Here is an 18,522-nt window from a genome sequence, read left to right on the forward strand (position 1 = left end):
TGGAGAATTAGGATTAGAAATGCCAGCTTGTTTTTTTTCTGCATCTGGTCCTGCCTTGCACAGTGTTTCACTCATCTCCCTGTAGTATTCAGCTCAATTACTTGAACGGCACGTATCAGATAAATGAATACAGGTATTTTTGCAGGTTATTATAGTCTTATAACAAGTGTATCAGATTTATTCTGGAATAACTTCTGAGAACATAAGAAGGCATGACTTGGAAAGAAATGTTGTATTTGTGAGACCAAAACCTGCACTGGGTGTTTAGATGGTTTCAGATTTGTAGGATCTCAGGGGAACAAAAGAGAATGTGATCCATCTAATAGATATATTGTTAATTAAAAATATATTGATTCTTATTAGACTTTTAAGACCTCTAATAAAGTAATTTTGTTTTGGCAAAGCATGATACAGACACAGTATTACTGAAAACTAATTCTTTTTCTAAATAGGTGTACAATAATTTGCAGGATATACTTTTTATTATCTTTATTTTGTATATTTAGGGCTGATACCAGATCTGTTAACAAAAGGAAGAACAAAACCTATGTTAGCCCTTAAACACTAATGCTCCTAACATCACAATATTATGTAAAATATTTATTTACCTTCTTTGCCACTTCGGCTAATAAGAGAGTCTTCCCTGTGCATGGTCCTCCGTATATGATAAGGGGGTTAATGTGTCCTATTTTACTGGGCAATATGTACTTGTGAATGATGTTTAATGCCTCACATCTATATTCATAAAAAGTGGAGTATGTTTTACATAGCGATGAGTGTTGAAGAACTTCATCATACAGCAAGTCCGTCTCAGTGTCAAAATTCTGCTGGACTGTTGCTTGGATTATATCAATCATGTCTTCATAGAACTGTTTGCCCAGGCCTTCGATGTAATGGTTCTCCACTTCTTGGGAGTATCCCAGTTTCATGTCACAGTGAGTGACAGACGTGTACACTCTCAGGTTGGACGATGCGACGATGGTAGGAATGAATTCATCCCTGAGCTTGATCAGTTTCTCATGGGCTTCAGGATCTCGTAGAAACTTCCCTGCTGTATGTACCACGTCCATGTATTTTCCCATCTCTGGAATTTTAACAAAACGCTCAATGTTGGCAATTTTCCGAATGTAGCAAACACACTTCTTTAGAAAAGCTGGTGTTTGTTTGCCCAAGGCAAAATCAAGTTCATCTTCAATAGCTGGGGATAAAAAGAGAACACAGAGTCTCTGTTATCTTTTCTTTATAAACAGTTCAAGAACATTCCCCACCCCCAACATGCAGACTCTTGAATGACTGCATCTGTTTTCTGTAAAAAAAAGAAAAAGCACAGAGAAATTGTGCCGTGCTTTCGTATGGATTTTGGTCTTAACCAAGCACAATGAGCATTTTTTTTTTCTCTTCAATCATACTAGAAATGCCAACAAATACATTTAATGTTTGTGGAAAGGCTGATAGAAAAGATAATAAGTGAATAGATAGAAATATTTAGTCTGAACCTTACCAGAGGAAAGATATCTCTTTGCTTGGCTGCGTTTCATTTTTCCTTTCTCATACAGTAGTTTCACAGCAGTCTTAAAAATCTTCTTAATCTCTTCTGATATATCTTGCCACTTGTTCTCATTCACAGGATTTGAAGAAGATTCCATCTTTGAAAAATACACATAGTTAAACGGTAGCTGTAATACACAAACCTACAACTTCAGAAAGTAAAAGTCTAATATTCAAGGTAATAAATACCATGGTAACAGAGAAAAATATACACTAAAAATAAAGAAATGAGAGCACAACATTTTATACTATAGGTATTCCATTTTAGAATTATAAAATGTTGCTGCTTTGACTATTCCCTGAATTTGTACTGTAGACAGCTAACGCAGAATGATGCCTGAAATAATGGTAATAAAGCAACATTAACACTGTGAAAATTATGCCTCGTTTAATGAGACATAGTAATGATTAATAATTATTAATAATAAAACAATAACAAATTTGATCTCAAAACTGAATGAAGTTCCTTGTACCTGTAATTAAGCACTTCTTATTAGCTATCATATTTGAAAAATATGGGATTATATTTGACATTACTTTCATTCATTCATTGCTATAGTAACAGTAATCTTACTGTCACCAGAGAGAGACTTCAATATAAACTCACTAATCCTTTCAGATGGTATCTCACAGATTCCATAATGGAGGTTCAGAAATCATACAATGGCTTGCATTTTAAGGGACCTTAAAAGATGGTCTAGTTTCAAGCCTCCTGCATGGGCAGGGACACCTCCCACTAACCATCCAACGTGGCCTTGAGCCCTTCCAGGGAGGGAGCAGCCATAACTTCCTTGGGCAACCTGAGCCACCCTCAAATTAAAGAATTTCTTCCTAAGGTTTAACTTAAATCTTCCCTCTTCAAGTTTTAAAACATTTCCCCTTGTCTCACTACACACCTCTGTAAAAAGCCCTACCCCAGCTTTCTTGTAGTCCCCCTTCAAATATTGGAAGGTTGCTATAAGGTCACCTAAGGTTCCTCTGAGGCAGCAGGTAAGGTGGTCACTGCTGCATTCCCTACTGCAGGTGCAATGTTTAAGGGGTCTTGGTCTTTCCTGGAGGGTGTAACAGGGAAAAAAAACAGCCTCCAGGATAAGCTCCCTAGCAACTCTTGATATGTTCAGAGTTCTGTGTCTTTTATTACTTTCTGTAAGGTTATGAGATGTAACTCTATGGTAGATTTAAGTTACAGAGAGCTTTTTACTTACTCCTGCATATCAGTAGCTTGAGGAAAGGTACAAAGTTTTAATAAAAAAGCCAAGCTTTATTCAAAGGGATGCTGTGGGCACTAGCAAAGCAACACAAAATTACAAAACTTGTTTTTTCCCTTGTGATCAGTACTTCAGCATTAGCCACATTATACTGTCTTTAACTCATTAAAACTCTGACTGAAATCTGGAAAAGGCACAATAGCAGGGCAGGAGAGCTTTCCCTATTCCAACATCAAGGAAGGGAAGAGAAATATCTATATCTGTTCCACTAACCCCATCAGGTCAAGAACTACCATCCACTGGTGTTATCAGAGAGCACATCAGTGCCGAGTCATGACCTGAGATTTTCCTTGGTGTTTTGTAGTTGCTCCCTTCACCATGTATGGAAAAGGAGCATCACAGCACCAGTTGCTCATGTGCAAACAGGGATGTAGAAGCTAATTCAGAGGCAGCAGCAGATTTCTGGCCCTAAGGACCACCCGTCACTGTAACTGAGAGAAAAGAATTTTGTATGGAGGTGAATGTAACTTACTGTATTCTGGTAGTTCTTCAGCATTTCAGATTTTGGTCTGAGGTAATAGGCTGGTGGTACTGCATTCTCATCCCTGCAGTACCACTCTTCTAAAACCCTTGTCTCTAGCTTGGCCTCTATAGCAGCATCCAAGATCATTTCAAATTCTGCTGACTCAACTTCCCCCGGTATGCGGATGTTCCCGTACTTTTCTCCCAGAAGGCCCTGTGTATTTGCAGGAAAGTAGGGATTAAATTATTCTTTTTAGTTATGCAAAAACCTTCCTCAGGATCTGAGATTCATAAAAAACATTTTATGATTAGTGTGGTCATAGTTTAATGTTGACATTACTAGGAAGAGAAGCAGATACAGAGCAGATGAATTACTGTTGAAGTTACTGTACTGACCTGCATTCTACTATGATGACTTGGCAAAATTTCAAGTAGATGTATTGCCTTTCTTAATATTAACTGCTAATAAATACACAGGCATAAGAAAAAGAAAATAAAAAATACCCCACATATTTTCTTAGCACAACACTGACTCATGTATTATTGATTCCCATTAGTCACAGGTTGGCATTAATCTCACTTGCAAAAGCTAATGTGAAAATCTTTTTCTCTGAACTTAGGATAAGGATACAACTCTGGGTTTTTTACCTCTTAGCTTTATTCTTAATTTTCACAGTAATGGAATAGAATTTTTATGTTCTGTTTGATGAAATGTCTCATTATGTTAAGCACAGCTCATATTGCTATTACTATTATGTGGCTTATACTGGTAATACCAAGGATCAATGTTGCAGAACCACAAACAGAAGCTTGTTTCTCATATTTCCTTACTGCAAATATGTCCAATGTCTTTGCCCCAGTAACTGTCTGCTGAATGAACAGTGGAGCAAAGGAAAATAGCTCTGAGCAAATACCAAATAGAAATTTTGGTACTTAAATGCACATATTTGATACACAGACAAAGGCCTGTAGGAGTGACTTCTTAAACTGTGGCACAGGAGATTTTTCACTTTCAAAACTGAGGATTAAACTATTAGTTGTGAAGTCTTAAATAAATTTTAGAAAATTTATTTTGAATAAATTTTAGAAAATTTATTTCCATAGTTTGCTGTCCATAAATATTTAATTCAAAAAGGATTGAGGAAAAACTTCATAGAACATAGAATACAGGACATTGCATTCTTTCAGGTTCGAGATCACCACCTTAATTCTGCATTCAAATCTTGGTCCACAGAAGTCAGTAAGAACTCTTCCTTTAGAGTAGGGTTTTTATTTCCTCATTTAAATGTTTTAAATGTTTAAATCTCATATTTAAGATTCTGAGTTAATGAGAGGGTGTACTTAATGTGGAAAGGAACTGACAGTATCAGCATCATGATTTGAATCAGAAAGATCTCTTAGTAAAGTAATGCTAATGCAAATACACTAGTGCCCTAAAAATGCAAATTACCTTGTTTGTAAATAGTAAAAATTTAAATATTAATTATTTCTAAAGCACTCATCATAATGAGAAGCTGTTTTAGACTTTTCCAGCTGTAAATAAATTCTGAAAATCAGGAACTGCTGATAATGAAACCAACTTCACTGATCACAAACGCATGAAGCTGCAGAACCCTTTTCTGGATCCAGTTGTGCTGGCAGAAGGTACTCAAGCAGCTCATCATGCTAGATGATGTAGCCTGAAGCAGAAACATCAGAGCAGTGCATGTGAGCACTTCCAAACCTCTTCCAGGCAAAACCACCTCAGCTCAGGCCATAGTTGACACTCTATAAACTAACCCGGATGATTTTTGCCTGCAGCAGATTAGGAGGAGCTCTCATGAACTGCAGTGAGCTCACATGAACTGCTCTGCCAGTGAGTGCTTGGCATCCTCCAACAGAGCAGCAGTGACAATTAGCTGGTGGACAGAAAAAAATTAATTTGCTTAGGAGAAATGAAGGAATGTAGGAGTTATGGTAGTTCATATAGGGCAGGTCTCAGTCTCTGACAAATTACAGCACTCAAATCCTTCAAGAAGCTTCTGCAACAGAGAGGCACTAGGGGAAACCTGGCTGCCCATTCACTTCCAACAGTAGCTTCATTCTCCTGACAAGGATTCAGGAGATAGGAAGAAGTACATTGAGTAGCTGGAATTAAATAATAGTAATTTTAATGAAATAATTCCGTATTTTTATTACATGATCTTATTTTTATCATGGAATCACAGAATGGTTAGGGTTGGAAGCCCTTAGCTTCCTAACAATGTAGTTGCCTTTTCCTTCACCATTTGCCATTGCTGGGTCTCTGATCTCTGCGAGCATGGGTGCAGGTGAGACAATCAGTCAAAAAGAATAAAATTAGCAAAGAGGTCTGTGAATAAAGGTAAGGTACAGGAAGGGCTTGAGAAGATTTTGCCCACCTCTGGCTACAGATCTGAGCTGCTGACTCACTCTGATTATCCTCCAAATAAATATATAAATCTCACTTTGCTCTTTTCAATTAGGTGGGAGATTTTCCTACAGGCGTGTACATTTTTCCCTGCTCTCATAAACCATTCCCCTTACACTCTTGACAAAGATTGTGGCTGATGAAGAATAGCATTACTTATTCAGAGAGCCAACAATCTTTACATTTAATTCATATCACCAAATATGAGAATTGTAACCCCAAAACTTAATTTATATTAAATAAATTCAGACCTGCCACATTTCAAAACCTGTTGTTCTTCAATACTACTCAGTATTAGTTCTCTATTTATAATATACTTGGAAAAAAATCAACTTTATAAATCCTTTTAGCTTTCACTTACCACAATTCTTCAGGAATGAAATAGCTTAATATAAAACTTTACCTATAGTAGCTTTCTATTGGGCTATCTTTCCTAACACTAATTTTTACTTAAAAGCTATTCAGATCTTAAATTGATGGGAAGTGTACAAACACTAAAGAGTAAATACTGCCTGCAGGTACTAAGTCAAGTCATTAATTAAATGTTTGAAAAATCTGTAGCAAATCCTCATGGGAAACGAATAAAATATAGAAAAGAACTCAGGTCATGACACTTTTCTCAGTAAAAACACTGTCTTGCCTATGTCATGAATGGCATGACCAAGAGGCAGAGCATATGCTCTGCAAAAGCATGTGGCCAAGTGATGAGGTTTTCTTCCAGAAATGAGTAGCACTACTATTCTAAGTTATTTTTAAACAGTTTTAAGCATTAATTTGTATAATATGCAGAATAATTAACCAGAAAAGAACATTTAGCTTACTCATAATTGCAGTCTCCATAGCATTCAAAGGTAGTAGTCTCTGATTCATTTTTTTGAGATTATGAAAGCAAGCATACAATAATTAGCTGCTGCATGGCATGCTAACAAGAACAGTAACTCCAAAAAAAGCAGCCTCTACTGAAAACTGATATTTCAAGAGAAAAGAGGCATCCCTTATGGATACATACCAGTATCACTATAAAGAAGACTATAAATATAAAATAGTACCTCAAAAGATGGTTTGGTAAAGCTCTTGAGAGTCAAGAGAAAATAAAGGTAAAAAATCTCATGCAGCCTATTTCTTCCTCTAAATATTATACATAAAATGGTGGAAAATTGAGAGTTCATGCTGATCTTGTTCTCACTAATATGGTGATTAATATTAAGTATAGCATTAACCTTTATGGAAGACAGCACCAAAAGATTTATGTCAATAAAAAGAAATACAATGACTTGGCAGAAAACATGTATAATCATCTGAGTGTATGCTGAAAATGCAAGCTATTTTAAGAGTATATCCAAACCCATGCAGTTTCTATGTTCCATGGAAAAGCTGGCTGATTAATCTTGTAGCTGTTTTCAATGGGATATGTTTAAGAAATGGGTAAGCATTTTTAGACCCTAGATTTTAGATTTAGAGAATCAGAGATGACTCATAGGAAAATACAATCCTAGCCTTAAAACAGATCAAGGAACTAACTTATAATAGCTTAATCATAGAGCATCACCCCATGCTTGATTCTACTCTGAGTCTTTGTGTTGTACAGAGACAACCAACATGGGAAGGGATTTAAAGCCTTTGGCTGTTAGTCTGAAGCCAAGGCTTGCTACAGGAAAAGGTGCATACAACATCTTTAATATTTAATAACTTTTTTTTCCTGTTTTGAAGGTTTTTAAAAAATACATAAAGCTGTACTTCAACATTCACAAAAAAGTCTTACCTGTTGACCAAGTCCATCTAAACCAGGATCAGTGTACACAGACATATACTTCTCTTCAGACTGATGCCAACAGGTCCTATGTAGCCATCTCTGATAGGCTGTATGACCCCAACCCCACTTATGGTAGAGGAGGTTCTTATTTGGAAGGGTTTTGAATCAGATGCAGATTGAGAAGATAATTCATAGTTTGAAGAAAATTTATAGTTTGACATTTTGTTTCTTGGAATATTCTTCAGTGGGAGAGTTGATCTGTTGAGGTACATCTGGCTCCAGCTATTTCTCCTCATTCACTTAAAGACTACATATGAGTTGCTTCCTTTAAGAAAGTAAATTCTGAAATGTACCAAGCACATGTAACTTCTGCTGAATTCCTGAAGAGCACTTACCACTATTCCTAAATTGTCTGTTTTACTGTATACACATTTGACTGACTTTAGCCTCCCTAACTTATAATGTTTGGCAATTTTCCCAGAGGAGCAAAAGCAAAATGTAACTCATGTGTTCCAGAACCTGTATATATTTGGTTTTCACAGGAGGAATGAACTCTAAAGTAACACCAGAACTGAAAAGGAGAGTTAAGGAGATTCAGCAGAGCTGTAGTAATCTAATTTGGAATTTCCTCTGAGCTGGAATATGCTCAGAATTAATTATCAACCATTTGTGCTAAGCAAAGAGAACCAAGTAGCAGTGTACTTCATGGAATGATTAAAGCATGTGTTGCATGGTAGGAACAAAAAGATCCAGAGATGTGAAAAAACATTTTATGCCTCAATTTGCCATATTTATTTTTCAGTTTCAGGGTGATCTAAGGACATACCAAATACTGTAACTTGCTGGTAGTTTAAAATCCTACTGGAATCCAAATTTTACAATGCCAGGTCTTTTTAATAGTTCATTAATGCTTTTATTAGCAACAAGCTATCGATAATTTAAACATAATGGAAATTGAAGAGTCTGTCCAGAGTAGATAGAAAATGTTTTTACTACTCTTTGGACTGGATGATTTCAATGATGGGTAAGGAGAATCTTTTAGGTTTGTAAAAACCCAACCACATTTAGTTGAGCAAACCATTACAGGCAACAAACTAACATTTAATTTCCATTTCTTCCTTCTATTTTACAGTTTTTCAGGATGCAGTCATGTAAGAGCAGCAGTTCAGGCAGAGCCTGTGTGGTGCTGCACAGATGGGAAAAGAGCACCCATGTGCTAGAACTTGCAGGGTGTGTTTGAAGAGCAGTGCAGAGAAGCCTGCCAGTTCCCTCATCTGCACCAAGGTGTAATCAGCAGCAGGTCAGTACTGGGCTATTATTTAGGGAACCCCAATAAAAGGGCAGTAAATGTATTCTGCAAAGAATCACTATAGACTAGTGACACCCTAAATAGCTCAAGGCCTTAACCAATACAAAGCACTGTACTTGGGTTCCTAAATTAGCAGTCTAACTCCCTAATGCATCCTTGCTGATAATCCAGAAGAAGTTATTCAGAAGATGACTCAGATATTACTGGAGGTACCTATACTTTCTAACAGTTGTTAAAGGTGTCAAGACTAGGTCTGTAACAGATAAATCCTGTTCATGATCAGTACATGTCATCTGATGATAAGATAACTTTTATTGACACTCTATCACCCTGTCTGTATCTCATGAATTTACTAGGAAATATAACCCATGGAAATGTAAAGGTTCCAGTGATGCATTGAACGTATTTTGTCTTTGGCATTATTATGCAATGGGGAGTCTAATCAGTTTACAATTTTATAAATATACTGCAATATAAATATAAATATACTGTAACTGAACCAAAACCCTAGGAGCTCCCCTCTCTAATTGGATCAAGCATGGATAGAGCTCAGGCAGTAGGTAAGAGGGAGACTGTACATTCCCAAAGTGTCACAGCAAATGAATTAATTACACATTATTTTTAGAACTGCTTTCTCCAATGTATTTAGGAATATGTGTCTGCATTTTGTTGTTTTGTATCTGAAGAAAAGGTTAGGACTTCAATGTGTGAACTACACTAACTTAAGAACTGAATTCCATTCCCTCTCTGTCCCATATTACAATGCAGGCACCATAAAGAAATATATTCTGAAATGCATGCATATCTGCCTGTTAACTCTGAATAGTCCAATATAATCACAGACTGTGTCTAAGTTTAAAAAGGGGTAATTAAAAAGTAAAAAAAATACTCAGCTGAATGCAAGTGGCACATTTTATAGAACTTTCTCAAGAAATGGGAAGTTGCCCAAAGCCTGTAATGCCAAAGTCAGTTTTTAATTATGTTACTATAAATTAAAACTAATTATGTTTGTTGGAATGGAATCATCGTCAATTTGTGTTGTAAATTAAATAAACCCCATCCCACTAGGGTACAACAAAGCAAAAATCAAATGTGCATAAAGAGATTTCTGTAGTTTTCTGAGTCTCGTAATTGGGAGAGCTATTACCTGGTCCATACTTGGAAAAACTGGAATAAATATTGAAGTTTTTGGCTCACTAAAACCTCTTTGCTAACTGTTTTGTTCTGTTTAAAATTTCTGATATGGCTTGATTTCTTTCCTTAGTAATAATATCAGCCAGGCACTTTTCAACACCTTCAAAATTCTGAGCTGCTAAAATATGCAGCAGTGATACATGACAAGGTTTCCTTCACTGTTAAAAGATGTCAGATATCCATGTCAAAGGACATTGGGTGTTGCTACAGAAAAAAACCTTTCTGTTCCAACTCCGTGTTTTCATCAAAGGGAAGAGAAAAAGCAGAAAAATAAACTCAGAATACTAAATTCAGTCACATTGGATGGAAACTCCCTAAGCTGTCTAGAGGTCTGGGCCAGTGTGGGCTTGTGAAAAGGAGTCATAACAGCATCAAACCCAGCCCAAATTCTGTGCTCCCAGTGCTGGGCTCTTTACAGTCAAACACTTAGGGACAGCCTTTGTTCCCCAGGGCTCTGAAGCTAAATAAAGGAGTGAGGCAAGCAGGTGAATGAAACAGAGCCAGCAAGATGGTTGTAAGGGTGTGATAAGAGTATAGAATAACACATGCTGCAGCTTGCTCTTTTTCTAATCTTTGGCAAGGAGAGAAGTGATCTTCAGCCTCCAAAGCTGGCAATGTTTTGTATCCCTTTCATCCCCATGGTATTCTAGAGTTTCAGTTCGCTACATTTTTAAAATTCTTCCCTTCAAAAAATAATAATGAAGGACTTGCAGTTTTTTAAAAACTCTTCTCTGCCTTATTATGATGTCTAAGAGTTACAGTTCACTTAGCTACATTTGGGTAAAAGAAGAAATATACCTTTTCTAAATTATTTTCTTGGCAGATGTATTATATACATCCCCCAGTTATTTTTTACAAAGATAGAGCCTCAAAATAGCTGATAAAGAATTAAATATATTTTGGAATAATAAAAATATTTATTTTTTAGAGAAGTATCCTTGATAAGATTAAATACTACTCACTGTGGACGTTTTTGTCCTTTGAATGAATTATTCTTTGCACATAGTACGTCTTAAATGCAAAATAAATCCATATTCTTGCCCAGTTATCTGGTTTTTTGATGCTTTAATAGATGCTCTTAAGCATGCAGACTATACCACTGAACAGCCAATCTCATTAGAGATTCTCTATCTAGATAGACCCAGCAAGTTAAAGAACCTTGCTCTTCATGGATAAAGAGGATATGCTTCTCTCTAAGCAGCTGGGAAAAGACACTTACCAAAAGTCGTATTTTTTCTCTGTTCATTGAAAATTAATACAGTCAGCACACCATGCAATAAAGTGGTCTTTAAATATTTTTCCAGTTATCTATATTAATTTTAAAACATGGTACAAACCCTTCTAAGCACACAAGACAGAGAAAAAAGGTGCACTTCTGTATATTGCATATTCAGTATAAAATTAGTGACAGCAAAACATTGTATATGATTCAATGGAAGGGGAAAAAGCGTACCTGGCAGGGCTTCACATATCCAGCTTACTCCTGGTGCCTCTCAGCTATTAGAACCCTACACAATTTCTGGCATTTTTTCATAAATTCATACTTCTTCAGCTGTAAAAGCTGTGAGGGATAGCTGAAGACTGTTGAGCCTGATGTACAACAACAGGTTCATCTACAGAAAAATACCTCTGACATTGACATTGTCTGTAAAGCTTTACAAACCCTTCCTGTAAAAGTGGTTCAGTCTTGCCTTTACGCGTAACAGGCAAAGCCAGTGAAAACCAATCTTTTTTGCCAGCTTTACTGATGGCTGAAGAATCATAAAAGCAATGTTTGCAACATTAAATAGAAGACACAAAGAGTCAGAGCCTCCTCAGGTTGTCACTGACTTACAGTCTTTTCACATTCTAATCCCTAGCTTCCTAACTTCTCATGGGTTCACAACACAAAACATCAAAATGCAGATCAGAGCAGATATTTCTTCACTGCTGCTATGCTTTTTTAGGTCCTTCTAGCCCAGTCAATAGTGTATGTGTGAGAAGTGCCAGGAATTAATGGTGGATATCTGTTCTGATAGATGTACAGTCATACCTTGTCTCTCAAACTGTCTTGCTATGGGGACTGATTGTGAAAGATTCTTCTTTCCCTTCCACAAATCCTAAGCAGTCACAGTTAATCTACGGCGCTGTATAGGGAAACATTTCAATACAGCATAGCAAAGGTACAGCAAGCAATATAAAATATTTTAGAAAGAAGAAAAGAATACATTTGTTACTGAATCATGCATGCTAGGATAGGTGACATTATAGATTTGTTAAATAGTAAAATGTTATTTTTATACCCACAACAAAACATGGACCTGCGGAACTTTTCAAGCAATCCTCTAACAGCTTCATACGAGTCTTCTGCAGCTCAGGACTGTCCCATTCGTCGGCTTCAACTCCCCAGTACAAGTCTATGACCTGGAAAGTAGCATGCAAGATTGTTACTTCATCATATCCCCTTTCTACCTGTCAAATTAAAAAACAGCTTTGTCAACATTTTGTGTACTGCTAAGCACTGCTCTGCAATGCAGTAAAAGGCAACGAGGTCTCTATCCAGTCCTTACACAGACTGGCAGGGTTTCCTTACATAAATGACAATTCAAGCTTCTTATTTTCACTCCCAGATAGGCCCTCCTGTGACAGTCTCTCATTTCATATTCGTATTTTATTTTTGCAGAGATTAGCATAACAAGATCTTGATTTGATGTACTCTTTATTTGCTACTAGATTGCATATAATGGATAGGTAGGAATAGCGAAAAAGGCACTGATAAAATCCTGGCTCCATGGAAATTAATGGGAGTTTTGCTGTAGATCACAGTAAAGACCATGACTTGACAGACACCCCGTGTCACCTGAATCTACAGGATATAAAATCATGCTGTGCACATGGCTGAAAAGAAAGAATATGTGTGGTTCTGTAATACCACACTTCCTTTGTGAGCTGGTCCTTTTTACTTTGGAAGCAGAGATTGTAGAGATATGCAATATCAGACAGCTTGCTGTCCTGTCTTTCATCTGTAGCTACAGGCTCAGTTTTGTGATGATAATTAGTTGCAAACAAAATCCTGGAAGAAACTGGAATGAGAATGTTAAAACTTATTTGAAGAAATTAAGTGATGAAGCATGATTTCACTACACTTTCACTAAAAGGCTGAATTCTTACAGTGAGAAATGGAATTAAAAAGAATAGGGATCATATATATGCATTTCTTCTGGAATAAAATGTATAGTGTGTGCTGCTACTCTCTTAATTAAGCTACCATTGATTCTTAACATCAGGTATGTAACTTGGACCAAAAAAGTCCAAATGTATAGTTTAAAACAAAATAATCAAAATTATATTAAGATATTATTATACTACAATATTGTTTATTGTAATATTCTTTGTACTGTGGAACCTCTCTGCTGTTTCCATAAGAAACAGAATCACAAAAATAGCTGTTGACTAACCGGATCATAAAATGAGCTTGAAGAAAGAACATAAGAAATAATAACGGGTTAATGTAAAATTCACCAGTTTACAGCTGGTTAATCTTGAAAAATGTCTCATAGCAATAAATGCCAAGGCTTAGATCTAACCCTAGAAATATTTATGCCCATGTTTAATTTCACTTCCAACAGTCTCACTGGTTCTTTCTGCTAGAATAGTTTGGTGTGCCTGTCAGTGTCTGCTGGAGTAGGCACACTGTTTCAAAACATCTACTGTCTGACTGATGATGAGTGAAATAGCCCAAAGTATAAAATGCATCGTAGCTTACATTCCCAATAAAATACACTCAATATCTTTATTTCTTGCAGAAACTCTGTACCAAAATTTTGCTTGAACAAGAAGCTTCTGCTTTACTATAATGCATCTCAAACAGCCTCCCTGCTTCCCTCATTTGCACCGATTTCTTCTCTGTCATTTTCTCTTTTATTCACACAAGGGGAAAAGAGTTCCCTTTTTTTCTCTCCTTTCTGTTTTTTATCTATGTGACTTCACTATGGAACTTCATGTTGTATTCTGCTGTCTGATTACCTGAATGATGTATAATAGAGCTTAAGTATTCTAGTAATGAAGTCAGAGCATCTCACAATACAGTGAAAAATATTTTAATGACTGGTTGGATTAATTTATTGTGCTGCTCAAGCTCATCTGAAACATAAAAGCAACTTCTATTTTAATTAACTGTTAAGAAATCATGTTAATTATTTAAAAGTGTAGATGAAATTCTCTGGAATGTCAGACACTTGTAGGGGCTCAGTAGTTGCCTTCCATGTGTTAAAACATTACAGATTATTTTTAGGGGGTAACACAATTATGGTACACAATATCTTAACAAGTTAGGATTTTGTCCTGCAAGAGGAAGTATTCAGCCAAAAAGACACCTAGAATTTCAAAAGGAGGGGCTTACTGCTTATTCTTTATGCTGCGTAAAATAAACAGGACTTGCAAAGTTAAAGAAATAGAACAAGAAGACAACTGTGTCTGATGCTGAAGCACTTTTGCACTTACACTTGGAAAAACTGTGTGACAAACACCTACTCTGACTTTCAGCAAGGCTGCCAAAGTGTGATGACAACAAGTGCTCTCTGTGAGAGCTATTTACACACTGTGGCCTGACACTGCCCCAGTTCAGTTCCATACAAGTCACCTAAGGAAGACTTTTTGTTCATAATTCAGTGTTTCCTTTTGCTTATTTTAGCTTTTGTCCTACCAATCTTAGTTTCACACATTTTTCTAAGGAAAAAAAAAAAAAATTATCTTCATTGCTTTCAAGTGCTTAAAAAAACACTAACAAAATTTAATTCATGCAAAATTGCACTTTCCTTCCAGCATATATCACATGGTGAAAATTATTTGAAGTAGCTCATTGTTCCCAAGAGTAAGCTGCTAATTAACTATGGATACATATCTTCCAAAATTTTCCTGTTACAACTATTTTTTTCAAACTCTCATTCTTTCCCTAAAAAAATACTCTATTTTGGGTATAAGACACAATGGACTCTAGAAGTTTTTTTCTCCCCTTACTTGCTTTCTGTCTTCACCAATACCTGATTTTCAGAAGTATTTTTTTATTTGATGGACAAGGAAGTTCATCAAGCAAACTAATTCATAGAGTGATTGAATATATTTGCTTCTCCCTCCACACACGTGGTGGTTATGTTTCCTACTGGCTCCCACCAACTTGAGGACACCTGACAGATCTCATGCTTTGCTACAAGTGAAACACTTATCGGTGCAGGCTGATGTCTCAGCAGAAGCTGGAGCAGTGAATTCACTCAAATATGTTTCATTTGGGTCATGATTTATGAGGAAGAGGGTGCCTTCAGGACACCCTATATTATAGCACATTTGTGGTAGTCACATGCAAGGCAGTTCTTTGGTCAGGAGATTAAGTATCAGGATGAAAAGTGATGTTCTGCTCTGTACAGGAAAATACAAATTAATCCTTGTAGCTGAAAGGTACATAATACTTTCCTGACAGCTTTGTACTAAAAACTGTCATCTTGATTTTGCACACTAGTCTAAGAAACTTGGTGCATCAAGAATGGAAAAAAAAAATAAAATGTTTTTGATAAAGTCTACCTCAGAGGCTGCTCTAAAATTCTTTACTACTTTCCCTTGGTAATTTTTTGTACAAATTTTCCTACTCTGCTTCCACGGAAAGCAGTGGAAGAGCTTTCCAGCTGTTTTCAGAAATGTGTCAGTAGAGCTGTCTCTCTGACTTTGTATCACTTAAGGATGTTGAAATTATGTATTAAAATAATTTGCTTCCATGAATATAAACTAGAGAATATGTAATTATTCCTCCCCTAGTGACTTCATTACAATCAATTTGAAGACATTTTTCCTCTTACAAAGAATACAGTGGATTTTGGTCAACCTGGAAGAGACATTTCTTTCCTGTCACTGAGATACCTCCTCAAAGATGATTGAGAAATAGTTTATATTTCCCATTAATACCACACAGTAATAACAGGAAAAAAAGACTATTATTTCAATATCTTTTGCAGTTCCTGCCATGTAGCACTGCAGCTGGGACTTCCCAATAAGCTGATGAGCTAGGGCCTTCAGATCAAATTCTTTTATAACCATAATCAAAAATCACTCTGGAATTTACCACAATGCAGATTCAGCAACTCCAATGTGACTCAGGAAATTAAAACCAAATACCCTAATTTAAGAACTTGCTATTTTGATTAAAAACCAGCTGCGTGTGCATCAAGAATAATACACTATGAGGAGCAGGATGTTGCATAAAGGGCATTAGCTGCTTCCAAGTAAGCTACACTCTGTACAGGTTAAGTTTTTGGGGTCACTAAGATTGGAGGTTAACCCTAGTGTATCAGGAAGGCTGGAGTATGTAGAGCCAGAATTCTGGAAAAATTGAACATTTTTACAGTATCACATGCTGTATTTGTTTCTCTTATCAGAGTCAGTCTCAGGCCTGCTGACATGTATAGGACTTTAAAGGATGAGTTTACTGGACTGTGAATTGGGATATACCTAATTTAAAAGTACCAGTGACTTTAAATGTGATGACAAAATCCTATGTTTTAAGTCAAATGCAACAGTATTTATTATCAATTGCCTCTTACCAAAGCTGTGAATGGGTCTATGTCTTCCATAACACAAAGGAAAACATGAGCTAACTGAAGGAATGGAAATGTTACAGTTGACATTAAAAGAAACAAATTCCAGAGTATGTAATCACAATAGAAATGTTCCACATTCAATTAATTTTGGTAATCAGCTTTGGTATTCACCCAATTAAACTATTTTCCACATTACAGTGGAAGACAAACTGTAGTTAAACTAGATATAACAACTATGTGAATATACAGATGGTGATACTTCAGTGAGGACCACATGAAATTAAAAAAATTACTCTAAGTATTTTTCCTAGAAGTACAACATGGTAATTTCTTCTTAAATACTTTTAATATCTAAAATAGAGGGGGTTTCATTAAGTTTCTAATGTGTAGGGTGTCAGTTTGTTGACACATTGCTTTTACCACAGGTCCAATGTTGCATTGTAAAACCGTGGGGTTTTTTTCATCTATTCAGAATTTACCTCAAATCTGCCTCTAATATTAACATCATTAAAATTAACATCTGAAATACATTTTCCCCAATTTTCTATTTTACCAAGGATATTTTAAAATGTTGTCTGTTCTAAATAGTGTTAATTTCAAGAAAAAGTAATGCAAGATTCAACACAACAAAACCTACCTGAAATTCCAGTCCATAGTTTTCCCTGCAGAATTCTCTAAGCTTAGGATACACATGTTCTCTTAGGGCTCTCCTTTCTGCTATTGTATCTGTGTTGGGGAAACAGATGTTAGTAACAATATTCATATGAAAGCTGTTATTTTACTCAGGATATAGAACTATCACATTAAAGAGAGCCATTAAAACACACACACAGAAACATAATGCAAATTAAGTGCTGGAATTTAATCCCAAAACTGTTACACAAACAAGTAAATGCAGTGCAGCTGAATTAAATTTGTAATTCAACAATCAGAATTTCTTTATCAGTTTCACTTCCATTTACTTTTCAGAAAGCTGAATTTTACTAATTAGAAACACCACAGATCAAAGAGATACACCAAAGATGAAACAGATCTCTATAATTAGAAATAAAACAATATCATGGATCAGTGACATTGTGACAAACACTATCAGTTTTTTTACCATCTTTAATCTGATGGTACCTTAAAAGGAAGAATGCTGTTAATAGAATTATTTATGATATCTTTTGGTCCAAGTGATTTCTACTATCATACTAAATGCACAGTTCTGACATAATGGTATTCTCACCATGCAAAATGATGTGTTCTGATAATGCAGTACAATATGGCAATGATGCCAAAGCCCACTGTGGTAATGCAGCACGAAGTCTCAAAAGCACAGCTGTGAATATCTCCTATATTTTATCCAAATGGAAGGCAGTTCATGCACGCCAGGATTGCACTATGGTGTGAATCACAGTATATTAGATAGTGATGATCAAGAGATTCACCCCAGCAAGGTACTTCAAATCTGGATCAATACAAATGCATCCTGCAAACATTTAGTAATAGAGTGTAAAATACAGCACTCTCATCCCAGAGCTGTCTGAGTTAGTACATTAGGAACAGAGGGACTGGAGAGTTGCTCTCTCCAGTCATTAATTATCTCTCATACTTCATGCCTAAGTCAACCTTTTTTTGCAGAACATAGTACACAGCTAATAAGGCTTAATTAGCCAGAGAGTTGCACTGTGCCAATGCAGCAGTATTATTTTGGCTCCAAAACTTTGCTCAGTGTCACCTTGGAGTCACTGTACTGCATGGTGTTGCTGTACCTTGTAATAAAAGTTACCTGCGCACTTCACTTCATCTCAAATATTTCCCTTTTTTTATTACCTCCACAATAACTGAGGCACTTAGATCAGTCAGTGATACAAGACAACGTATTCTACATTCTTTGCCTTAACACAGTTTCATTTGGCAAACCTGTGAAGGCACAGAGCATTATATCTCTACAATTGAGTAGGATAAGCTCCGTTGATAAACAACTTACTGCTCAGTTACAGAGCTAAACC

The 18,522-nt window shown here is 36.1% G+C and overlaps 1 protein-coding gene across 2 annotated transcripts in view; it reads right to left on the reverse strand.

Moving 5' to 3' along the window:
- The window catches only part of NWD2 (NACHT and WD repeat domain containing 2), a 43,040-nt gene that overhangs the window by 6,573 nt on the left and 17,945 nt on the right, over positions 1-18,522 (reverse strand). Inside the window, exons 2-6 of one of the 2 annotated variants that reach the window (XM_071743780.1) lie at positions 17,166-17,254; positions 12,249-12,365; positions 3,289-3,492; positions 1,502-1,646; positions 609-1,198 (exon numbers count right to left, since the gene is read on the reverse strand). In XM_071743780.1, coding sequence (XP_071599881.1) covers positions 609-1,198; positions 1,502-1,646; positions 3,289-3,492; positions 12,249-12,365; positions 17,166-17,254 — 1,145 coding nt within the window. Of the gene's footprint in view, positions 1-608; positions 1,199-1,501; positions 1,647-3,288; positions 3,493-12,248; positions 12,366-17,165; positions 17,255-18,522 lie in introns of those variants that run through there. The other variant, XM_071743781.1, reaches the window with a different exon arrangement.

Source organism: Heliangelus exortis, chromosome 4 (genome assembly GCF_036169615.1).
Source record: "Heliangelus exortis chromosome 4, bHelExo1.hap1, whole genome shotgun sequence".
Taxonomy (NCBI): Eukaryota; Metazoa; Chordata; class Aves; order Apodiformes; family Trochilidae; genus Heliangelus; species Heliangelus exortis.